This window comes from Delphinus delphis, chromosome 2, assembly GCF_949987515.2.
Source record: "Delphinus delphis chromosome 2, mDelDel1.2, whole genome shotgun sequence".
Lineage (NCBI taxonomy): Eukaryota > Metazoa > Chordata > Mammalia > Artiodactyla > Delphinidae > Delphinus > Delphinus delphis.
Genome location: NC_082684.1, coordinates 37,894,213 through 37,920,888, shown reverse-complemented (window position 1 = coordinate 37,920,888; position 26,676 = coordinate 37,894,213). Strand labels below are relative to the sequence as shown.

At 36.7% G+C, this 26,676-nt stretch overlaps 1 protein-coding gene across 9 annotated transcripts in view; it reads left to right on the top strand.

Annotated features, from left to right (window-relative positions):
• SYNE2 (spectrin repeat containing nuclear envelope protein 2) overlaps nucleotides 1-26,676 on the top strand; it is a 331,802-nt gene that overhangs the window by 170,467 nt on the left and 134,659 nt on the right. For all 9 annotated transcript variants that reach the window (XM_060004429.1, XM_060004425.1, XM_060004428.1 and 6 more), the window contains exons 46-53: nucleotides 7,588-7,743; nucleotides 8,568-8,833; nucleotides 10,073-12,170; nucleotides 14,072-14,394; nucleotides 16,335-16,479; nucleotides 17,342-17,560; nucleotides 22,467-22,732; nucleotides 24,200-24,368. In XM_060004429.1, coding sequence (XP_059860412.1) covers nucleotides 7,588-7,743; nucleotides 8,568-8,833; nucleotides 10,073-12,170; nucleotides 14,072-14,394; nucleotides 16,335-16,479; nucleotides 17,342-17,560; nucleotides 22,467-22,732; nucleotides 24,200-24,368 — 3,642 coding nt within the window. The remainder of the gene's footprint in view (nucleotides 1-7,587; nucleotides 7,744-8,567; nucleotides 8,834-10,072; nucleotides 12,171-14,071; nucleotides 14,395-16,334; nucleotides 16,480-17,341; nucleotides 17,561-22,466; nucleotides 22,733-24,199; nucleotides 24,369-26,676) is intronic.

The window sequence follows — 26,676 nt, the reverse complement described above, 5'->3', positions numbered from 1 at the left end:
TTGGCTATATTCCCCATGTTGTACAATATATCCTTGTAGCTTATTTTATACCTAATAGGTTGTTAATCCCCTATTCCTTCCCCCTAACTTCTCCCCACTGGTAACTACAAGTTTGTTCTCTATACAAGAGCAGTTTGAAAGTTGAACTACAACTGGTATAAGAGATCAAAATCAGCATAGACAAATATAATACAAAGTGACAAATATAAGACGCAGGTGTAAATTAAGCAAGAGTCTCTATATAATGAATACATAGAGCACGGAAAAGCACAATTTACAGAATTATAAATCTGATTAATGAAAAACTATTGTGACAGTGAAAATAACCATTTAATCTATTAAAAACATTTATTGAGACCTCTTTTGTGCTAGTCATTCAGCTAGAAGTGAGAATACAATTGTCACAGTTTAAAATCTAATACTAATTAAATATCTAATTAATGCTCATTTCATGTGCCTTTTTGGAGCCTAGAAGGGCTTTTATCAGATTATGTAAAATTGTCTCCAGAAAACATTTTAGGAAGTTTTATTTCATTTTATTATTTCTTTAATAAATTGCATTTGGTCTTAGAGTTGCTGAAAGCGTGATTGCACTTTTCAAAATTGCATGTATATGTTTGAATCCATTGCCAAGACTTTCATTTTAGATGAAATTTAGGAGATATTTTACATCCGGACCTTTGGCTGAATTTTTCTTTAATATCAAGAATATTAACGCAGACTTAGAGACAAAAGAAGTTACAAAATGCAGTCTGAAGGGTGTGGTGCTTATGATCCCAGATCATACTGGATAATTTTACAGAGGTGAATTTCTAAAATTTTTTAAATATGAAAAGGCAAAACTGCCTTCCATTTCCCCCTTCCTATATAGGTTAAGTGAAGTAACAAATTAGGATATGATAAAAAATGAGGACTGACTAATCTCTTAAGATTCCAGGTGTCCATAAAAGGAAATGATAAAAAGGAAACACAGGGAAATGGATACATTCTTCATTTATTATTTTTCTAAAAATTCATAAAGCAGCATTACGGCTTAACCTGTATTGAATGATCTTTTTTTGCCCACTCCTTACCAAGTGTCAACCTACATGACATAATTGCTCTTAAAAAAAAAAAAAAAGTTTGTCTATAATTACCTCGTTAATTTCCTTGTCATTAGGTATAATTTAGTATGTCTGAATCATCTTTTGTTCTTTTCAACATTTTCTGAGCATTTATAATTTCAATATTTAAGAAGGTGCCCATAGAGAAATCCTGGAAGGTGGATGATCACAGATACAGAACATGCAAGGCGTCCAGCTGTGAGCGAGCGACCAGAAACTCAGGGGAGGCAGTACTAGGATGAAAAGGAGGAAAGAGTTTTCAGGCCTGGAGTAAATGATGTTTATTTCTGGTATTGGTTATCCTAGTAAGTCAGTAAAAAAAATTTTGTAATGGAACATGTAGTTGGGCCATGTGTCAACTCTGCCTTCCAAGTGTATTACTTTGCTCTTCTGGCCAGGATGCCAATCTTGTTTCTTACTCTAGAGGTATTTTTCTCAATCCAAGATTTATTTCTTTACAGGACAAGGGACTTAAACGGTATACATGGTATTAACATCTGCAAGCAGCATGCATTTGAGAACGCGCTCCAAAGTCCTGAAATCTTAGGCTGAGAAACCTTAGAAAATGTCTCTCCTAACCCTGTGTTTCAGATTAGGGAATTAATGTCAGAAGATGTTAATCAGCCGAGTTCTCATTCTAGCAGAGCTGGGACTAGAGCCAGGCGCCTCTGCCCAGCCTGATGCTTGGTGGTCTACCTCACAGTTTTATTGAATGTGTTATGTGGGTTGTTCATTGAGGTTTAATATGCCAGTATGCTGTTTGACTCCAGTTCTCATGCGTGTTTCAAACCTTCTCTACTCTCGTTAAGCCCAACCAAGCCCTGTTCCTGTCATTCCTAACAGATCTCTGGTCCACAGCTGCTAGATTGATGGGTCCTCAATTTCTTTCCAACTCTACTTTATAAACCACAAATTGTTAATCTTGGCAATCGAAGACTAAATGAAATTCTCTTATTTATTTATTTTTTCTAATGTGAATTCATCTATACATCCATTCGGTAAAAATTTCTTGAACGGGCAGTTAGGGTTCATCGGTGAGTGAAAACAGACGTGGTCTCTATTCTCATAGAGCTTCTGGTCTAGAGGAGGAGACATACATTAATCAACTAATTAACTGATGAGAGGCTAATTACAGCCACTAAAGGAAGGAACACGTTTCCATGATTATCTATAATAAAGGAGGCTGGCTTGAACTGTAGTTCTCTGAAGTTCAGAGAGCTTCTCTAAAGAAACAGCACTTGACCTGAGACCAGCAGCGTGGATTGGAGATAACAGAGCTCAGAGCTGGGTGTCAGGAGCACTCTTGGCAGAGAAAGTAGACTTTCCTCTTGTGGGGGGAGAAAACATGAGGAGTCAGAAACTGGAATAAGGCCACTGCATAGTGGGAGGAGGAGAGGAGAAGGACAGAGGTGAGGCCTGGGAGGTAGGCAGGGCTGGCTGAGTCCCAAGTGCATTACGGGTCATGTTAACATTTTAGACAATATGCTAAGAGAAAGAGGCAGCCTCTGAGATTAACCTGATCTGCCATTCGGTTTTGTCTCTAAAAGTGATGGATGTTTGCTTACGCTTAGAATTGTTGTTTTACTACTTCATGTTGGAATGCTTTAGAGAAGAAAGAAATATATCCTCTAGAGTACGTATGACACTGTCCCAATGTTGGCAGGTTATAAGTGATAGATGTAGTTTCTCACTGTCACAGAATTATTATAGCCACGGGGCCATTGCCCCTGAATGGGAAAAGGATAGTGAAGCTGTCATGGTCTTTACCTCTTGACTGTGCTGCTAGGTTGCGCAAGCCAGAGACAATGCTTAGTTACTTAAAGCTCAGTGTTTTGAATGTTAAAGTAAAATGTTTACTTTGTGAATTAAGGGACATAAAAATGACAGTAACACAGTCCTGCCCTTTAGGAGAATTGATGACATTCTTTCTCACCTCCTGTTCTTTTCCAAACAGGCCAAACTCAAAGAAAAGATACATGGTTGAAAAAAAGCAACAGTTTTTAAAAAAGTAAATATAGTTAGCAATATAACAGAACCAGGCTTTTGATAGAATCGTCATTTTCTACTTTAAATTTATTATTAACTTTGAAAATTCCATTTATGCTCAGAGGTTCAATATGTATGCTTATTAAGTTATACTTTGTTTTAAGTTTATACTGATCGTAGTATTTTTGTTTTTTTTTTTTAAGAGAAATTCCAGGAGAAGTGGAGAAGGGAAAGAATCAGATGTCCCGGGGCTTAGAGTTCATAAGGGCTCATGAGAGTCCATGCATTGGAGTGGTTACTCCAGAATGGACAGCGCCCTTGAAGAGAAAGGGAGAAAGGCCAACAAGAAAATCTAACCCAGAGAAAGGCCTAGGACCTACTTATTCTGACTGCGGGTGGGAAAAGAAGGTCTCCCATGAGAAATCAGAACCACCCTATATCTCAAACAGGTTTAGAGTCCAAATCTATACTACTTGCATTGTGGAGCAATTCAAGTTAAGAAATTAACATGTAAATCAGCCTCTGTCTTTATCTCCTTGAGGTACCTGGAAGAAGCAAACACAAATCTGCATAAGGGGGTGCGGTCAGTTCTACCGATCAGGTCATAGGGATTCCCACAATATAGTTTAAAAAAAAAAAAGTCTGATAACCCTGAGTTAGTATGAATCAGTCAGTCAATCAATAACACAAAGCAACATTCCACCAGAAGAGTCCTCATCACTAAAATTGAGAGGAATTAATATACTGGGTTAGTGAGACAGTGCAGCAGTTTGAAACATACAATAATATGTTTTAAATGGTTAGTGATAGATGGATTTGAAATCATAATGAGAGAATAAAATACTTTGAGAAAAAAGGTTAGATTTGAAAAAGAACCATAAGGAACTTCAATAATGTTTTTTAAGTCATTGAGATTAAGATTGCTCTGGTCAAGTAGCACACTTGATACAGCTTGAAGAGAGAATTAGTTCGCTAAAATATGTTAGAAAATTACCCACAATCCAACACAGAGCTATAAAGAGATGGAAAAGAGGAAAGAGATTTTAAGGACCCAGTGGCTATAATGAGATGGTCAAACACAATTCTGGTAGGAGTTGTAGAAGGAGAGAATAGAGAGAATGGAGGAAAAGAAAGGCTGAGAATTTTCCAGAATTGAAGAATAATATGAATTCTTAATTTCAAGAAGTACAGAGAACCTTGAACAGGCTAAATAAAAATAAATTATTATGTATACATTATATTTTTGAGATCTCAGGGCTTCCCTGGTGGCGCAGTGGTTGAGAGTCCACCTGCCGATGCAGGGGACACGGGTTCGTGCCCCAGTCCGGGAAGATCCCACATGCCGCAGAGCGGCTAGGCCCGTGAGCCATGGCCGCTGAGCCTGTGCGTCCAGAGCCTGTGCTCTGCAACGGGAGAGGCCACAACAGTGAGAGGCCCGCGTACCACACACACACAAAAAAAGGCCCTAAAAGCAGAAGCCCAAACAGGAAAAGATTGATAAATTTGACTGCATTAAAACATTAAAGTCATAGTCAACAAAAGATACCATATATAAAGTTTAAAGACAATCTACTGAGAGGTAATAATTGCAGTACATAAAGTGGTTAGAAGACTAGTATCCAGTATATAAAAGAACACTAGAAATTATAACCAACCCAATAAAAAATAGTCAATGATTATGCAGAAGTAATCCACAGGAGGTAAGACTCATATGACCAGGGAGCATAAAACAATAATGATGTCAACTTCACACCCAATGTATTGGCAGACATTATTGTCTGTTAGTACCAAATGCCAGAGATGAATAGGGAAAATACAAATTCTTTTACCATGCTGGTAGGAACAAATCAATAACTGTCTATCGAGAATCAAAAGGAATAATTTCAGTTCTAGGAAAACGTCCCAAAGAAACTCACACATAAGTGCAAGAAGGCCTAAAACAAGGGTGTTTATCACAGTAATATCTATAATAGGAAAAGTTGGAAGCAATGATGATGTCCATAGTAGCCTGACAGACAAGTAAGTCGTGTTCATTCAGATAGCAGAACAGTATACAAACGTAAAATGACTGAATGGGATTTATATCTGACACCATGATAAACCTCAAAACATACCGCTGAGTGAGGAAACTAAGTTGTAAAATGATACATGTGTGATTCCAATTTTATAAGAATTAAAAATATATAAAACAATACTGTATGTATATTAACACATGTAGTCAAAGTATAAAGACAAGTATGTGTGGATTTTAGAATAGTGGTTAGTTCTAGGGAGGAAGAGATGAGAAAGGGTTGAGGACTGGGCTTTAAATTATATTTTTAATATAGAAAATTATATCAGTTATATCTGTGTCATGGGTAATGATTATCTGTTATATTCTGTTGTTTTAAAGATATTTGAATTCTCTTATAATTTAAAATAAGATGTTTCAAATGAGCCTGCAAAATAAAAATAACATACCGCTAAGGGTGATGAGCAAATGGTCACTGGCTATGAAATATAAAAGAATCTTTCCAGGAGCCAATCAGGACACAAGCCTGTGTTCTAACCTCTCGGGCATGAGCAAAGGAATGTTACCTTTTAAATTTAAAATGTTCATTTGAGGGATTCTGTTGGATTTTTTACCAAAGTGGAAACGTGGCTTTTGGAGTTGGTAAACAAATGGTGTTATGGGGTGATTTCAAGTTTTTTAGGATGCTCTCCCTGACCATGGAAGGCATATTACAAATGGCAGGTTATGAATGTGGCTAGTCCTTAAGTGACCAGTCCATCAGGTAAGAGAGACCAGGGCTCTGAATTCCTGATAAATTATTGATAAGAAGTAAAGTTTTCCTGGGTTTAGTATCTATGCCTTTAGCGCAGGAGCGCTTGCCCTACAGGTGGATTTGTTGGGTGCTGTAAGCAACAGTAGCCATCAGATTAAAAGGAGGCAGGCGTCTACCTCATAGAATTGCAGTTCATGGCATAGAGTACCCATGGGCCAATGAAATCTGTGGTGTAGCACCTCTGTCCTTTCCTCTCACAGCCTTCGTGGGTCTCCCACCCCCCACCCCCACCCAAGATGCTGCCTTCCATGGAGATTTTAACCATAGTTTGCACGAACAAATTGGAAATGGGGGAAATTTGAAAAATCATTTCAATTATTTGCAGCCTTGTAGAAGAAGTGACTTGTGCTAAATGCCAAGTAAATACTTCAAAACCAGTAACACTGGTCAGCTGAATTTTCTTACCAGTTAGTATTGATGGAGCTCCAGACAGTATCTGTTTTATTTAAATAAACTCTAATTTTGGAATAGTTCCACATTGACAGAAAGCTTGCAAAGATAGTACAGATAGTTCTCATATATCCCTTACCCAGTTTCCCCTATTGTTAACATCTTATATTACTATCTAGTAATGTATCTACTATCTACTACTAAAACAGCAATTTCTACCTTGTTTGGATATGTGGACACATTTTATTCACAGTCTTGATACCTCAAAGATTTTTACTGACATGAAAGTATATGGCAAAATTAAATGGTATTTCACTTATAAAGTAACCTGAAAATAAAAACTAATACCTTAGCAAAATAATGGGAAATCTTTTAAAATTACTGATAAAGTGCCTGTTGTATGTAAGTGCTCAACAAATATTTGCTGAAAGAATGAATAAATGAGTTGAAATGGCGTCTCTATATATCCTATTGAGAACCTCAATTTCTTAGAGCTTTCAGAAAAGATCAGATTACCCCACATATAACCTGCTCTGCCGTACCCAGAATTGGAATTCTTGCCTTTACGTAATTTAAGGCATAACATTTTTTTTTTTTAACATTGTTTTTTTAAGAAGGAAATTCCTTTTTTTTTGTAAAGATTTTTTTGATGTGGACCGTTTTTTTTTTTTAAGTCTTTATTGAATTTGTTACAATATTGCTTCTGTTTTTTTTTTTTTTTTAATGTTTTGTTTTTTTTGGCGAGGCATGTGGGATCTTAGTTCCCCGACCAGGGATCGAACCCGTACCTCCTGCATTGGAAGGTAAAATCTTAACCACTGCCAGGAAGTCCCTAGGCATAACATTTTTAATATGATGAAATTTTGGTACTTTGGTGTTTCCTTCATCTCTCCACTTACTATTTTAAACTACCAGTGGGTACCATTGAGTGCCTACCATTTGCCCAGCCCTCTGCATTATGGTGAATACTAAGTATAAACTTTGGAACTTTTGCTTTTTCCATATCCGTTTTCTTTCTTTAAGACTGTAGATATTCCTCAGTATATAACTGAGCAATGCCAGATCCTATACTGTCTTGTCAAAAAAGTTTCATTTTTCTTGGTATACCAATATTAGCATTAAATATTGCATGGAAAAATCCTCTTTGGTAGTGGCCAGATATACTTGTGAAAAGTCTTTAATCTGAGTGAATAGAAGAAACTGGAATTATTTCATCAAGAAAAATAAAAAATTATTTATTTGAAAGGTAGACTATTCAGCAATTAATCTTTTTATGTTTTCAGAATTCAGCTGTGGAAATGGTTTTGTCAAAACAACTTTCTCTTGATGTTCAAGAAAGCATGAAAACCACTGAAGATGAGCAGAAAGTCAATGAGCTGCAAAATCAACCTTTAGAATTAGATGTTATGTTAAGAAATGAACAATTAAAAGAGATAGAGGTATGGAAACAAGAAAAATACTGACAACATGATTGCATCATTTATCCAGTACAATACAATATATTTTAATTACCAAAAAATTGCTTCCACAGAATGAAAAGTCTTATTTAACCTTTGCCTGATGATCAGTTTGGTAACTATATAATTATGTACTAATCAGTAAGTTGTATAAATCTTTCCATTTAAGAAGTGTAAAAGTTTAATGAACATTAGTCTTCTCTTTCACAAAGTTCCTAAAATCTTACTTATTCAGTAAGAAAATTTGGAGATTCTGACTTGCCATCATTCCTTTTCTTAGTCCTCTGTATTTTTCTGATTCTGACAAATTCCTTTTATTTTTTCTGATTATCAGCATTATGGGATACTCCTTCTTTGTTTTTACAGCTGTGTTTTCATAGCTATGGAAAGGCATCTAAAAGTCCAATACATTACCATGTTTTTTAAAATGACCCTTACAATTTTAGCTAAGTTTACATAACAGTAAACATGTATCTCAAACAGGAAAGAGAAGGGATGCATGTAACTAATAAAAAGATAAATCTTCTTTAGACATTGTAGAATCTTTTAACACAATAGGGTGACCAATTTGCTACTAAACATTAGACCAATGGTGAGTGTTAGTCTACATTTTAACATGACTCTAGTAAAAAAAAATCTTTTAAATGTCAGGACCTTAGTTTCTCTTGTGTGCAAATGAAATATTTAAAACATCTTGGGATAGAATGTGTTACTGAAAGGAAAGAGCAAAGGGAAAAAAATAAATGAGTTAATTAATGAGTGAATGAGTGAGTGTATATTTATTGATTTCCTTGACTTGTTTTTAGGAATTATGTACCCAGTTGGAAGCAAAGAAAGCAGCCATTGAACCACTAGAACAAATTGAATATCTGAAGAAAGCAGAAACAAGTGCCTTGTTTCCCCACAGTGAAAGGTATTCAGTGCAGCACTTGGACAATCTGCTTCAGGCACTTATTACTTTGAAGAAAAAGAAAGAAAGCCAATACTGTCTCCTTAAAGATTTTCAGGAACACCTCGTGGCAGTTGAATCCTCGATGAAAGCCTTGTTGACAGAAAAGGAAAGTCTAAAAGTGTAAGTATAAGAATTTAGGATGTGCATTCTTTGTGTTCAACCATAGGCTCCACTGCCTTGGACAGGCCCAGGGTGTTAAGAGTTTATACTATTAAAGAATATTATGATTTTAATACTACAGTGTGGAAATTAATTTCATATGGAAACCATTGAAGAAAATTCTGTTGGTTTCATGCAAAAAATATTCATATTAATTTTACAATTAAATTATATTAATTTTACAAATTAATTTATTAAACTATTAACTCACTCTATAAATATCTGCAAAATAAGTTTAAGTTCTATGGAATTTAGCATTTTTTTTGCCAAGAGATGATTCTAAACTATGGGAGGGGGGCAGACACATTATCAATACAATTGTTTTTTTTTTTTTTTTTTTCTTGCGGTACGCGGGCCTTTCACTGTTGTGGCCTCTCCCGCTGCGGAGCAACAGGCTCCGGATGCGCAGGCTCGGCAGCCATGGCTCACAGGCGCAGCCACTCCGCGGCATGTGGGATCTTCCCGGACCCGGGCACGAACCCGTGTCCCCTGCATCGGCAGGCGGACTCTCAACCACTGCGCCACCAGGGAAGCCCAATACAATTGTTTAATATTAACATACTTGGTTTAAATAGTTTGGAACATAAGGAATATATATGTATTGTAATGGTTTCTTTTTACATGTATGTACTCCTTTTGGCTTTGAAAATGATGGCTGAAGATTGTAGATATAGTCATAACTTGTAAACATTTTCTCATTATTAAAAAGTTTTATTTTATACTTTTGCCTAAATGGGGTTCACTTTCAGTGACATCCTTTGAGGAAACAATTTTATATTTAAAAGATTAGTCTGATGATTGTACCTTCTTAGTCAATATCTTTATCATTATTGTTGGTAAGATGATAACGAAGGGGTTGGATGTTGTAATTTAGCTTAGTCCTAGCCTAACTTTGTACAAGTACTTTACAGGTGACAGAGTACTTTTACATACATTCTTCCCTTCACTTTTCACTCCCTTCCTGTGCTTCTGCATTTTTATGATACTCATTTTATAGACAAGGTTTCTACATTGTCACACATTAATTGAGAGCTACAGTAAACAAGATTCTGATTTTTATTTTAAGGACAGAGTGTTCTTACAGACAACCTAATCTTCTCTTCTGTGAATTCAAAGCAGAATTAATTTCTTTTAATGACAGCTAACCTCATGTTGATGTATAATAAATATTAATCAGCTCCATTTTTCTTCTTTTGCTAGGGGACCACTGGACAGTTCAACCCATATGGACAAAATTAAAAAATTACTGGCATCAATAGAAAAAGAGAAAGATTCTTTAAGCAAGTTGAAAATCGAATGGGAAAATTTATCATACTGTCTGACTGACATGGATAAGAAGCTGTTGGAAAGCCAGATGAAGCAACTTGAACATGGTTGGGAGCAAATGGAACAACTGGTCCAGAAGAAGTATTCTCAGCAAGTGGTGGGACATGATGAGTTTACGTTTCTCATGAGTAAGATCCAAGACCTTGAAATTTCTCTGCAGCAGCAGCAGCAGTGTCTGCAGTTAAGGCTGGACTCTCCAGAAGAAGAAGGGAATCAAAGCATGGTTGCCTTGGCCACTGAACTCCAGACTATCAAGCATAGATTTTCTGTGTTCAGAGCGCGAGCTGAACTTCAGATGAAGAGGATTTGGGGAGAAAAGGAAAAGAAGGTTTTAGAAGATGCAATAAATAATTTGCAGAAGCAATTGGAAGCATTGGAACCATTAAACATAGAGGTGGAAAATCAGATCAAGAAGTGTGAGACCAGGTACAAGATGAAAGAGGCTATCTTATGGGTCAAAAATCTGTTAGGTGAACTCATCCCTACCATTTCCCTTCTCCCAGACAATATTCTTTCACAGATCAGAAAATGCAAGGTGGTGCATGATGGCATTCTAGATAAGCAGCAGGTTGTGGAGTCATTGGTTGAAGAGGTCAAAGATAATATTCCTAACCTTACAGCATATGAGAGCAGTGATTTAAATAACCTCCTACAGGACTTACAGAATCAATACCAAATGCTAGTTTTAAAATCAACTCAAAGATCACAGCAATTAGAATTTAACTTGGAAGAAAGAAGCAAATTTGTTGGGGTAATAGGGAAGGTTCAACTTTCACTTCAAGGAAATGAAACACTGATGATCCCCAAGATGCAAACAACCTCCACAGAAGCTGAACTAGAACATCAGTATGTCACTTTGACCATTTCTCAGAAGGAATTGCAGGAAATTGAGAGTGTAATCGCAACACATCTTCAGGAACAAACAAACATCTGTAAAGATCTAAGTGTATTTGAAAGATTATTTCTAGATGATCAATTGCAAAATCTTAAGACTAGAGCCAACAGAACACAAAGATTCATTCAAAATAAATGTAATGAAGTAGAACACAAGATAAATTTTTATAGAGAATTTTATGAAAAAACATCTGTGCTTCAGAAGGAGGTTGACCATATACAGCACAATGAACTGCTACTAAATCCAGAAATAAATCCACATGTTAAAGAGGAGTTGTATCGTCTTAAAGACCAAATCACTGGTATTCGATCTAGTATCCTACAAGTATTGAAACTCAAAGAAGTGTTTGACTGTATAGGACTAAATTGGGATTGGTCCCAACTTGACCAATTACAAACCCAAATACTTGAAAAAGAAAAGGAACTTGAAGAAAAAATTAAGCAGTTAGATACATTTGTGGCAGAATATGGCAAATATCAGGCATCACTAGGTAAATTGAGGGCTATGGATCTGCAAGTTAAGAAAAGGACTGAAGCACTACTAACAACGCCTGACACCCCACCAGAAAGCAGTCTGCTCAATGCTCAAATTTTGAATCAGAGAATCAGGAAAGTCATGTGCTTGTATCATGAAATAATCAAGAAATTAAGTGAAAATAAGGACTTTGATGACTCATTCAAAGAGAAAGAAATGCTACAAATAAACCTGTATGCAGAAGAAAGTGATAAGTTACACAAGGTTCTCCAAAATATAGTCCTGGAATCCCAACCGAAAGAAATGGATGAAAAGAATTTTCAGGACAAACTAGAAAATTCCTTACATGTTTTAAATCAGATAAAATCTCAGTTACAACAGCCTTTACTTATAAATTTGCAAATTGAACATATTCAAAATGAAAAAGTTACTTGTGAAATGTTTCAAGAACAAGTTCAGGCAGAAATGGATAGCATTAAAGCCGTGACTGTTCTTGAAAAGCAAAGAGAAGAAAACTCTTCTGAAGCTAGTGATGTGGAGACAAAATTACATGACATTGAAGATCTTTACATGCAGCTTAATGCAAGCATTGATTTGCGCACAGTAAGTTTTTTAATTAGTTCATTAATGTATTTGTTGTAATTTCATGATTTTATGTTTTACTCTAGTTAATATCCACATTTCTCAAGAAGTTACACATTCTATAGAAATATTCTGCACAGGAGAATAGCCATTTTAAAGAACTTCAAAGGTCCAGTTTATAATCCCAGCTCATTCTGTATCTAAATACAGTTCCTTACAGTTTGGAAAAAGTTGAGTTTGACACCTTTATTTCTATATCCCTCGTAGCTTCTGTTGAGCTCAGAACCAAAAAGTTTGTGATTTTTGTTTGTTTGCTTTTCAGAAATAATAGAGAGTAGTGGAAGAAATATGGTATAAAGAACACAAGATAATAACTCCACATTTATTTAGAATTTACAGTGTCTAAGAACTATGCTGAACACTTTATCTTGAATCCTCATAGCAACTCTGTGAAATGGGTGCTATTACTAGCCCCGTTTTAAAATAAGGAAATTGAAGTTCAGAAACACCAACAGTTTTCTCAAGGTCTTGAAATAGTAACAGAACCAGGATTCATGTTGAGATCTGTGTGATTTTAGGGCAGGGGTCATCAAATTAAGGCCCATGGTCCGAATTTGCCCAGGCACCTGATTTTGTAAATAAAGTTATATTGGAGCACAGCTATGCCCATTCCTTACTGGCTTGTGTATGGCTGCTTTCCTGCTACAACAGCAGGGCTGAGTAGTTGTGACAGTCCGTATGGCCTGCAAAACCTAAAATATTCGGTCTGACCCTTTACAGGAAAAGTTTGCTGATCTCTGTTGCAGAGTGACGACAACAAACTCCCTCCTTTCTTGCAATAATAGGGTAGATATCTTAGGCATCATCTAAACACACTGTTCTTAATATAATGCCCTTCACTGTGTTTTCAGAGTTGTCACGCTGAATTTCTAGAATGGGGACGTTAACTCCCTTCTTTTTTTTTTTTTTTTTCCTTTTTTCTTTTTTGTGGTACGCGGGCCTCTCACTGTTGCGGCCTCTCCCGTTGCGGAGCACAGGCTCTGGACACGCAGGCTCAGCGGCCATGGCTCATGGGCCCAGCCGCTCCGCGGCATGTGGGATCTTCCCGGACCGGGGCACGAACCCATGTCCCCTGCATCGGCAGGCAGACTCTCAACCACTGCGCCACCAAGGAAGCCCAACTCCCTTCTTTAATTCAAAAAGTCGTTAGATAATGTATTTGAACTATTTTGCTAAGGTATAAATGCTATAGAAATATAAAGTCATATGAACCCTAATACATTCTTTAAATTGGTACTTAACAAATTCTCTGCTTGATTTTAATACAGTTTCCAGAAACAATGTACATAAATCCCCAAAATGATATATTTAGAGCTGGACTGGAAGGGCCCTCTAAAGTTATTTATTTCAACTATTTGTTATTTCAGTGAGAAGACTTGAGGTCTGGAGACATTAAGTGATGTGCTCAAAACTAAAGTTAGTGGCAGAGCCATTAATTTAAAAATACAAGAGGTTTGGTGTGTGGGGGGTCTTTTCAGTTTTTTCCCCACAGATATTGCTTAAGGTTATATACGTTAAATATATTCAATTGTTTTATATAATTCATAGTCTAATACAAGAGTTCTAGAGCAGGAACATATGTCATTAGACATGATTCATGAGATGTATCTTTAAATTTAGATTAGATTTAGCAAATCTGGAAACCATTTTCTTTATGCAAAGAAAAACTTAATCATTTTTGTTTTTTGTTTTTTTTAGTTTAAACTTATTCATTTTTAACTATTAGTGTAATATTATTAAACTATAAGTGTGAGATGCTCATTCTTTATGACGCAGAGACATATTATGAATGTATCACAAAAATTCAAGAATGACAAAAGTTTGACAGTTTTCATCCTGGCATTTAATCTTCCATTCACCAGAATGTCTTGAATGATGCTTATGGAAATATGGCACGCTATAATGAAGCAGTCGCCAGGGCCATGGGGATCATCACTGCCCTTGAAGCCATCATTGCATCCCATAGAGTAGACCTCGATAATCCAGAAGAATCAATAGAGATGCCTCGCCGCAAACAAGAGGAACTGAAGTCCGCAATAGCAGACATCCAGGACCTCACCGAGAATTTGGGGACTATATGCAGCCCAGAAGCTAAACGACAACTTGAGTGTACTTTACAGGAATTAGTTTCTAAGGACTCAGCCATGAGGGAGGCAGCCAAAGTAAAGGAAGCTGAAGTAGAAAGGTAGGTACTTCTTTCTAAAGGTAATGCTTTAAGAACAAAATATAGATTTGTTTATAATTAACATGTACACATTAGAAATAATTTGGAAAACATGGAAAAGTAAGAAAAAATCACTAAGGAAAACCATGGCAAATATTCTATTGCATTTATTTCATTTTTTCTTAATTAATATTGAGTACTTAAAACAGAATGTTTATAGAAGTCTGAGTATGGTATAAAGAATGATGATAAAACAAACACCTTTGTACCCAAAGGTTCAAAGATAAACATCATGATTTTTGAATTCTCTTGGGTACTTCTTCCTTCTCCTCTCAGAAGTAACCATTATCCTGTTTTTTATTTACCATGCCCTTGCTTTTAAAAATATTTTTACTACATGTTTGTGTCCTGTTTTCATGTATATGTATTCTTCTGTGACTTCATTTTTTCAAACTTACCATTATGATCCTGAAGTTTATTCATGTTTTTGTCTGTAGTAAAATATTCACTCACCCAGCTGTTGGTAAACATTTGTGTTGTTTCTAGTTTTTGCATTCACAAACAGTGCTTCTAGGAACATTTGCAAATGCAAGAACTTCCTTTGGGTGTATAACTAGGATTGTGATTGCTGGGTCAAAAGGTATGCACATCTTAAATTTTTAATTCCAAATGATTTTACCCATTTCTACTCAAACCAGCAACATATAAATGTTCCAGTTGTCCCATATCCTCACCAACACTTAATGTTGTGAGATTTAATTTTTGCCAGTCTGATGGTTAAGTGATACTTCATTGTGGTTTTAATTTGCATCTTTATTACTGTTAATGAATTTGAGCCTCTTTTGTGAATATTTCTTCATCTTTCATCTTCTGAAAAATGCCTGTTCAAGACAATTTTTATTGGGTTGTCTTGCTCTTTCTTATTGATTTGTAGGGATTTATTCTACATTTTGGAGGCTGGTCTTTGTGTTATATGTGTTACAAATTATCTTTACAGAGGGGATGTCCTAATAAACATCCATCCTGGGTGTGCTCCGGGCTTTATCCTCTGTCCCCAGCATTCCAGGTGAAGGTCAACAAAACTGAAACTTGACAAATGTCCTCAAAGTGAAAAACTGGCCTTGGAGCTTAGCTTGTTTCTCTGTATTTCCACTTTTACATAGTTTGGGGCCTCTGAATATTCCTTAATTCTTTGCCAGTTTATTATTGTGTTTTAAGAATTTTTAAAAATATATCTTTGATACCTAATTTTTTATTGTTTTCAGTGGGGGATTTAGGTTGTATCTATTTTGTATACATAATTTTATTCATAGTGTTTTTTTTTAATGTAGCACAACATTGTACTATATAAAAATAGGCTGCTTTTACTTTACTTTATAAAATGAACTCTTCCTTATTGTAACAAAACTTCATATAAAAGCAATTGTAATTATTATATAATATTTTATAAAACGGATTGTTGTAACTTACTTAACCATATCTTTTGTTGGCATAAAGTGTGTTCTGATTTTTGCCATTTTAATTAACAGTCTAATAAGTAAAAAGATTTTACTGTGTAAAAGGTTTTATAAGGTATAGGATAAATTTCTTACGTTAGGATTGATTCCTTAAGATTAATTGCAGAAGTTGGATCAAAAGATATGAGCATTTTTAAGACTAAGTGGTTTTCTACAAGAATTGTACCAATTTACACCTTATTAGCAGTGCTCAAGAATGCAGTTTTCCAGTTTAGGTGTTTTAGAAACAGTCTTATCTGCCTGTTAAAGTTTGCATTAAAAGTCTCATGCAGGTCCTTTGAGGAGGAGGTAGTCAATAAATATTTGTTGAAATACACTGAGTAGCAAAAAGAGAATTACATTCTGTTTTTTACTAAGTGTTCAGAATGCATTCTGGGAAGTTCAGAATTTATTGTACTAAATAAAATTTAACATTACTTTTTTTTTCTAACTGTGTCTCACTAGGTGTCTTGAAAATTACAAAGGCTATAGAAAAATAAAAGAGAAAATTTGCACTGACCTCAGCCAGATGGAGACAGTTCTTGGGCAGTCCATGTCCCCACTGCCAATGTCATACAAAGAAGCTTTAGAGCGCTTGGAACAGAGCAAGGTAATAGAACTTGCAAATCTCAGTAACACTATGTACAAAAAATTGGCAGAAAGCAGGTGGAGGCATCACGGGATGTGGCTCTGTTATGACCCACAGAAATCTTCATCCTGAGTTGTACACTCAACAAAATTCCTAAACCAAAAGCCATGGGGAAAATGAGGCATTGGTTCTGAGAAATTTAATCATTTGGGTTCACAGGACAGTCTTCTCCCCAGTAGTTCCTGTCCTTATTAATCATTCTTTCTAAAGCGTTACCTTGCATGTTGTTTTGTTGGACATCGCTGGATCAATGACAGAGCATTTAATGTAACTTTCAGAAATGCTAAATTCCAGTTACTTCTTATACTCTATTACTGAGCAATTTTAGTTTTTGCATATATTCATCTGTCACAGTATATGGTATTATGTTATTAGCATTTGGATGAGGACATTCTAAATCATCTGTGCTTATCATCTACCACAAAACAAACACAAAACCAAAAAATATAAATAATGTGTATGTGGTTGATTACAGTAAGCATTGTACAAATTAGCTACCTAGTAAAATACGAGACTTACATTAAAATAAGAAAGTGAACTTCTAGGATATTTACCTTGGAAAACACATTTTTACTTAGAAAAATTGGTTGATAGGTCATTATTTGTCCCCATAGTTCCAAATTCATGTGTAGTATAATAATACCTAGATGCTTCTCATCTGTCTCAAATTGACTTCCAAAAGGACTAAAAAATGGATGATGTAATACTCATGGATGATTTTAAAACATTAATTGTTCAAGATTAAAATAGTTTATAAGTTTCAGGATAGTTCTGAATTCAGAAAACTTCTATCCCTCCTATTCCTTTTCTTTTCTTTCTTAAGACCTTGGTGTCAAATCTTACGTCAGCCAAAGAAGAGCTCATGAAAGTACGACAGGTCCTCAGACACTTGAGACCCATGTGCACAGATAGTGACAGCCTCTGTTTACTCAGAAGCACATCTGCTCTATGGGAGAGATGGCTGAGTTTGATGGAAGCTGTTAAAGAATGGGAGTTGTGGTGTGAAGAACTGAAGCAGGAGTGGAAATTTATCCATGAAGAAGTAAGTGTTTCATTTGCAACAGTCAAACCGTACAGTTTACTAACACATGTCATTTAAATTGTTTTATTATTTTCATTTTTTTTTAAATATAAAACAAGTCCTCAACCTGCACCATTTGTTTACATCACGTGCATGGAACTTGTAAATGTTTATAGAGGTCAGGTCCTAGCAAAATAATCTCCAAGGAATTATTCAAGAATGACTCAAATTCTTTCATGACAGTGGCATTTTTTTGGTGTCAAATAATTCTTAGAAATAAGTGGCTACTTGCTTATATGAGCTTTAAAATCTTTATCGTGCAGATAAGCTAAGCCCTCTTAAAAATGTCTCTCCATCACACTAAAGGTTAGAATAAGGTAATATTCATAATAACCAATTAATTTTGAAATTAATTACAGTGGTTAACTGTGGAAATTAACTACTATTGTTAATAAGTATGACCTAAAAATGTGTATGATGTTCTTTCTGAAGACTGTCTCAAAGAAAACCTCCATAATATATATCGATCACAGATGTTAATTTAACCATGGTTGAGGCCTTAGGCATCCCATACATTTAGAAAGAAAATTTAAAATAGTATAAAAATATCTTAGGGTATTCTTTAATCTTTCCAAAGGACCAGGTATAAATGAGGTACAAATCAGAACATTAAATGAAAACCCTTCTCTCTTATTCCTGTTAAAATTTCTGCTGAATTTACTTAAGACAAATATAATCAATACTAGATTAGCAGTAGGTCACCTTGCCTTAGGATTTAAATGTTTAGCACTATCATATTTTCCTGCTTAAAACTTGTTATTCTTGAAAATGAATATAATTTTGATGGTGCTGTTGGGGTTTGGTTAGTAAATAGTCTCTTGAATGTTAAAACTCCAAGGAACTTTGTAAATTGTCCTTTTAGCAGGGCCGCTAGCCTCCAGCTCTTTCCCATCCACAATGGCACGGTTTACTGAGGTCCTTCTGTGCAGTGTATTCCTGTGTGCTGTGCTAAGAAGGCAGTTCAGGGAATTCCCTGGTGGTCCAGTGGTTAAGACTTCACACTCCCACTGCAGGGGGCACGGGTTCCATCCCTGGTCAGGGAACTAAGCCGCGAGGCGCGGCCAAAAAAAAAAAAAGAAGAAGGCAGTTCACTCATGATGCTGCTGAATCTCGGCATGGCCCTCAAGAGTTACCTATTATCACCATTTTCTATATGAAGAAGCTGAGGCACTGAGAGATTTGAGTTGGTACAAGCCTCCGAGCTAGTGATTAAACTGGGACTATGGGCTGGGGCCACATCTATTTTGCTCACACTGTAACTTTAGAAGCTGAACAGGGCTTTGCACTTAGTGGGCACTTAGTATTTGTTGAGGGACAGCTCTTATTCACATCCAGGTTTAGGCTAATCCTAAGATTATTGTTCTTTTTATTTTATTACATTATCTTTCTCTTGCCCTCTACCCACTGGCAATCATATTTTAGTAGTTATGTAATAGTAGTTATTTTTGTAGTTATCCATACAAGCATTTGACAATGTCTGCTAACAAAATGTGTTTTTCAAAGAATAACACCAACAAAATATGTTCTCACGTAATAACAATAATAACAACAACTGCTAACACTTAATGGGCACTTAATTGAGCACGTGTCAGGCATAGTTCTAAGCACTTTACATGTGTTTACATTTATCCTCGCAAGAATCCTATGAGGATGAGATTATCATTCTCATTTTATAGATGAAGAAAATGAGACACAGTGAGATTAACTTGCTCAACTTTATAAGTGATAGAAGATTCAAATGTACACTCTGTTTTTAACCACTAAACTGTCAACTTAAATGATTTTTACACATGCCAAATTGATGTAAGATTTTAAAACAGCTTTTATCCATTCAATAAAAATTATATCATCTAAATACCTGTACATGCAAGATTCTGTTGGCATGGTTGGTGATTTTACACGTGACAAAATGAATTTCTGTTTTTAAAAACGTCTGTACTGATACAACAATCCAGTATCTTTATGAAGAAAGGTTTTGTGTAAGTAGATTTTTGAAAACTTAAATGCTTGTTTAAATTTACAAATTCAAAAATTAATTTAAATTTTGATTTACTGTTTTTTTTCCCCCTAAAATCTTACCTCCCTCTTAAGCAGAATCTGCTTGATTTAATTATTCATTTCTGGTTATTCAGGATCATCATTTTATGCTTCACTGATCACAATGTGCTAGAATAAATGCATGTCTTCAAAGATATGGGAGGGGTAAGGCTGTCTTCTTCCCCTTGTACCCAAGATCCAGAAGTCTCTCCTGTTTTAGTTTCTACTTTGGCTGCTTACAGGTTTTTCTGTTTCCGTCTCTATGTTTACTCTTGGAACAACTGTGGCTCCTTCTCCCTTTCTAGACTCAACTTTATAACTGACTGTGAACCTAAAAGTTTTATAACCTGTCCAAGGAAAATCATCCAGGGGCTGAAGAGTGAATGCATAATCTTTGTGGCAACTATTTACTTATTTGGGGGCTGCCATCATTCTTTTTGGTATAAAGTTTGCTGCGTTTTGACAAGTGCATACAGTCACATGACCACCAATGAAATCAAGACTTAGAACATTTCCACCACCCAAGAAAGTTCCATATGCCCCTTTGTAGTCAGCCCCTTCCATTACCTCCAGCCTGTGGCAATTATTAATCTGTTTTGCCATCTTCAGAATGTCATATAAACAGACCCGGATAGTTTGTGGCCTTTAGAGTTTGGCCTTTTTTCGCTAAGCATAATGCATGTGAGATTCATTCATGCTGCTGCTTGTATCAATAGTTCATTTCTTTTTATTCCTGAGTAATAGTCTGTCAGACTCATGCACAGCAGTTAGTTTATCCATTCACAATTTGAAGAATTGCCTGGCTTTTGGATAAAATTATTGTCCTAAAAAAAAGTATTCTTCCCCCTTGTGTTCTCCTCCTAATGACTTAACAGCTTTACAGCAGAGAGCAGAACCTGAGACAGGGGCTTGTAAGCAGGTGGTTTATTTTGGAAAGTGATCCAAGGGAACAGGAATGGGAGATAGGAGAACTGACACAGGAAAGGTTAGAGCCTTTAGTCACTTTACTCTTATTGGATCCTGGTTGCTGCAGTTGCCCATTTATGGTTATCACTGGCCATGGAAGCACCAAGAGCTGCTCCGTTAAGTCCTGGATTACGGACATAGTTCTTTCAACCCCAGTGTATATTGGAAACCCTAGGTGGACAGTTACCTCTGTCAACATAGCAACTTTCTTTGCATGCTGGTTCTTTGGTGGGGGAGTGAGGGGACTGCAAAATGACCCAGTAGAACCTGAATCCCATTCCCTGGTGGAAGTGTAGCTGCCTGCTTGAGAACTAGGACTTCAGTTCAACTGAATTTAGGTTTGAGGGGCTGGAAAGCACAAATTCCATAACTGGGTCTCTTGGAGAGGGGCCAATCTACACATGTAGATTGGGTACACATGTACCCATGGACTCTAGTGATTGGGGACCCAGCTGCAACCTATGGCCCAAGTGACAGGGCAGCTTATGCCATAGCCTGGTCCTGCAGCGCTGCCTCCTCAGCACTGGCGGCGTTCTGATGAATGGATCTGAGCAATAGTCACCAGTGTAGCATACACGGCCGCCAAAATCCCAGAAGGCCCATCCAGTGCCGCACCTCTTTCTTGGCAACAGAGGTGCAAGACTGAACAACTTGATCTTTACCTTATAGAAGTCCCCTGGCATGCCCCAGACTACTGGCCCCCCTGGGAGCTTAATTGATGCTGGGGTTCCTGAATTCTCATAGGCTTTATATCTCACTCTCTGGCATGTCTTACTGGGCATCCAGGTCCTCATTTATCATTTCAGTTAGCATGATATCATAAATGTAGTTGACCTCTGTGATATTCAGTAATGTCAAGATTGCAGGATGGCTGACTCTGTCTGAACGTAGAGCAGGAATGTTGGCAATGCTGGGACAGAATGTGGTAAAGGCACAGTGCTGCTGAGGAGAGCGCCAGAGGATTTGAAGAGGGAATGAGAGGGATCTGATTTTCTGTCTTTGGTTCTGAGTTTCAGGGCCAGTAGAACTCCACTTTCTAGATATTTTATTTATTATTGATAGGTTATATATTTCTGAGTTCTGCATTTAGCTGTGGTTGAGAAAGACACGAGCAGTCCAGTAATTTGGGCTGCTTTCCCATTGGTGTAAGTGAGTGACAGGGTATTGAGGGCTTACTTTTTTGAGCATTGGATGTGAAAGAAAAGAGACCTGTAGAAAAAATGCCCAACCTCTTCTACTTCATGGATGCAGTTTGGTGGAGCTCATTCTAACTAACTTAGAGGTATCTCAGTCAGGAGAAATAATTGCTTTAATAAAGCAACTGAAATTGGAAGGAGAAAGAAATTATGAAAATATTCAGTAGCATTTCCTTCAGCTCATAACAGCAATACATTTTTTTTCTTTTTTTTTTTTTTTTTTTTGCGATATGCGGGCCTCTCACTGCTGTGACCTCTCCTGTTGCGGAGCACAGACTCCGGACATGCAGGCTCAGCGGCCATGGCTCACGGGCCTAGCTGCTCCGCGGCATGTGGGATCTTCCCGGACCGGGGCACGAACCCGTGTCCCCTGCATCGGCAGGCGGACTCTCAACCACTGCGCCACCAGGAAAGCCCAGCAATACTCCTTTTTAATCACACATATACATGATCAGTAGCTGGGAACTATGGGATTGGGATAGTGGAGAGATAATACTCCCAGCTGTAGGAAGACAAATATGACCTTGAACTGGGATGTGGCTTTGGGAATCCTTTGAAGAGCCAGTATGTAAAAATTATGATTGCTGAGTCCTGAAGTGGTAAGAGTATATTTTACTTATTTTAGCTCCCTGTTTTTTCTTTTTCTTTTTTTTTGCTTATTGAATTAGATTGAACGAGAAGCAATTATTTTAGATAATCTTCAAGAAGAACTCCCTGAAATTTCCAAAACAAAAGAGGCAGCCACCACAGAGGAATTCTGGGAGCTGCTGGATTGTTTATGCCAATATGAAGAGGATGTGGAGAGGCAGCAGCTGTTACTGGCCCTACTTCTGCAGCGCATAAAAAATATCCAGAACACTCCTGAAGGCTTAAGACCTATGGGGACTGTTTCTGCATCTCAAGAGATTATGTCTATGCAAGAACGATGCCACAAGTAAGATTTATGAAAAACTATTAAGGAAATGTGCTTGACCAAACTCAGGAAAGATTGAGAAAATATTGAATTTCTAGAATAAAAAAATATTTTAGAACAATGACAAATGATATGACAGAATCAAGTTGCGTCAACACTGATAGGTATAAAAATGATGGAAATTAATTTTTTTTATTGGAGTATAGTTGCTTTACAGTGTTGTGTTAGTTTCTACTGTACAGCAAAGTGAATCAACTTTACTTATACACATATCCTCTCTTTTTAGATTTCCTTCCCATTTAGGTCACCGCAGAGCATTAAATAGAGTTCCCTGTGCTATACAGTAGGTTCTCATTAGTTATCTATTTTGGAAAATATTAATATTAACGATAATTAAAACAAGCACACATTTTCCTGGTGTTTCAAATTTTTTTAAATGTTTGCTGTTTTTCTAACTTAGTAATACATATTCATTATAGGAAGTTTAGAGAATGTGGATAATTGTAAAGATTAATATAAAAACCACCTTTAATTTTACCACTCATCAACAGTCACTACCAATCACTCATCTTTCTTACTATGGCTGTACTTTTAAAAACATTGTGATCATAGTACTATACTGTTTTATATTCTGCTGAACCATTTATAAGCATATTATATTTATTTTCCTATGCTATTAAATGTTCTTTAAAATATAACTATAATATTTCACCATGTGGATATGCTATAATGTATTTAACCAAGTCCCTAATATAGAACCTTTAAATTATATGTAATTTATTTTACTTTTATAAAAACACTGTAATGAATATTCTTACGCTAGAATCTCTTTGTGCATCTGTGATTACTTCATTGAGAAAGATGCCAAGAAGTAGGATCTTCAGGTCAAAGGATATATCACTAATATCTTTATAGCTAGAAATACTTACCAGATAGCTCTCAGGAAAGATTTTCCCTACTTAAACTCCTCCAATAATATGATGGCTGCATCCACAGTAAATGGGGTCAGCTTGGATAGAAAGGCTAATTCCATCATCTATGGCTCCAAGGGCCCACACATGACTTCATTCACACCTCTGAGTCACGTTCAATTGAACTCAAGGATTACAAGGAAAAAAATATGGCAATTGGAATGTAAAGTGTGAAAAGAAGAGATTTTGGGATGAAAGTTTTAGAGATATTTTTTTCCTCCCTTTTTTTAAATTAATTTTTATTGGGGTATAGTTGCTTTACAATGTTGTGTTAGTTTCTGCTGTACAGCAAAGTGAATCAGTTATACGTATACATATATCCCCCCTTTTTTGATGGAGTGATAGAATTTGATGTATGTTTGTATATATAGTATATAAACCATTGAAAACTGGTACTTTTCTCTCAGGAAAAAAAACCTTTTGTGAGCTATGCAGACATTATATTAATTGTTGAAATAAAACTATTACACAGAAAAACAGGATAGAGGAACAATTTTATTCTGATGCTATATTTTAGGCTTTTCCAGAAGGCTCAAAAAAATAAGGAATTGATACAGAATGAAATCCAAGAAAGACATGCCTTTACAAAAGAAATAATTACTTTGAAGAATTCATTTCAGCAGACTACAACCTTTTTCCAAAATATGGAATTACAAGACCACCCAGAAAAGGCAGAACAGCTTGAGGTAAGTGAGGAATGAACTGGTGAATGTGGCCGATACAGATCTGAAATCTTGAGTCCAAAGTTCTTGGAGCAGAGGTAACCCTGTGGCTAGTGTAGAGGGAATCTAGAAGAAGAAGAAAATGTGGGCAAAGGCCCTGTGGCATGGTGTGGGCAGAGCCACAGGAGATCAATATGGCTGGAGTACAGAGAGCAGAGTTGGGACTAGGTCAGGAGGTAGGCCAGCAGCCCTTTTCCAACCACATGTCAAGTGTGTTTGGTGTACAGGGGTCTCAGACCACTCTTGAGTAGTATGTAGGACTGCTCACTTTATAGGATAGAATATCTAGACTCTGAGAGGGATAGAAGTGTTTTTACTCACAGCACTTGCCACCAAATGTGTGAGGCTTTTTTTCCCCACACCAGCCTATTCCCCAACTCTCCAGACACCAACTGGGACACGAGTTCAATTCTGACAGTAACTATAAAGAGTTAGTATCGACCCCCAGGTTAAGGGCTCAGTCCCACAAGTCTGCCCCCGCTTCAGATGCCACCTGTACTTCTTTTTTTTTTTTTTTTTTAACATTTTGAGAAATGCTTTATTCAAAAAACTCATGTAAATGTTGTCCTTCATAACTTTAAAAAGATGTTCAAACAGAAAAGAGTTACCTTTCAAAAGCTATTGCATAGAAAATGACACAATACAAATAACAGATTTTACTTTGATATGTAAATATAAACTAGAATAATCTTGATTACAGAGAGACAAAATCATATGCCTCCATAGAAGAAAATTCTTTGGTTAAAAATAGTCAAATTGCTTTTCCATCATACTTTCCTTAAGACATGAAATCTATTTTTTTAAGTATTTGGATTCCGAGTAAAGAACTTCACTTTTTTCTCTTTAAATAGAAACACCACCCGTACTTCTGACCGACAGGCTATAAAGCAGCAGTTCCCACGACCCCATCCTCAGGTTTATAAATTTGCTAGAATGGCTCAGAAAACTAGGAAGGCACTTTACTTACTATTACTGGTTTATTATAAAGGCTACAACTCAGAAACAGCCAAGTGGAAGACATGTATGGGGGAAGGATGTGGAGCTTCCATGCTCTCTCTGGGTGCGCCACTCTCCCTTGATGGACCTTGATGTGTCCATCAATCCAGAGCTCTCCAAACCTTGTTTAAGGGTTTTTATGGAGGTTCCATTAATAGGCGTGATTGATTGAGTCGTTGACGGTTGGTGATTAACTCAACCTCCAGCCCTTCTCCCCTCTGGAGGTCTGGAAGTGCGGTTGAAAGTTCTAGCCCTCTAATCACACAGTTGGTTCCTCTGGCACCAGCCCCATCCTGAAGCTGTCACCCCCCCCAGCCCCACCACCAAGAATCTTCTCATTACCATAAACTCAGGTATGGTTGGAAAAGACTTGTTATAAATAACAAAAGACACTCCTTTCACCCCTATGCAGGAAATTCCAAGGGTTTTAAAAGCTGTGCGGGGAACCGGGATGAAGGCTAAATGTATTTATTATATCACACTATCTGTGCATAGGCTAGGGGTCATTTTCCGAACAATCTCTTCTCATTCCACTAGGTGGTAACAGGCAAAACTGACGTTTGGCAGTTTGTCCAAAAGTTGCATGCTGTTATTCACCAGAGCTTTTGGTATCAATGTTGCAAAAGGAAACTTACTCTCCCTCACAGAGGCAGTCTTCATGGGGAAGCCATCTAAGTGTAGCTCTGAATGAAGACCTGTACTCAGGGCTAAGTCTAGATAAACGAGGAGCACTCTGTACCTCAAACCCTACCTTTCTCTGAATGGCACTATTCTTTAACTTTTCCTCTAGACTTGTTCTCTGCTGAGGGCTAAGAAAAGGAAAGCAGTGACACATCGGGGAGTCATTCAAAATTGTAATCATTCTTCAGTGTGGTGACTCAATCCATTAACACAGATAATGCTACTCAACAGCTACTGTAAAAACAAAAGAAAACCCAAAAAGCCACAGTAAAGTCAAGAAGTATTTTTCCACTTGATCTTTGGGAAACTTTCCCAAACAAATGAGTTTCTCCTTTATAATTAGTGCAGGAGTACGTAGATCAGATTCTGTTTCTAGGCCACGACCAATAGACTATTTGTTCAGGTTTCTTTTATCTCCTAAAACCCCACATTCTTTGCAAGGAACTGGAACCCTCCCTTTTGAAAGAAGTTGAGCTGTGCTGGGCTGTCTAATTACATGAAAGCAGACACTTCTGCTTCAAGCACAGGGCTTTTAGTGGCCTTGAATCATTGTGATGATAATGTAGGAAGAAGCAGAAATGGCAACAAGTTAATA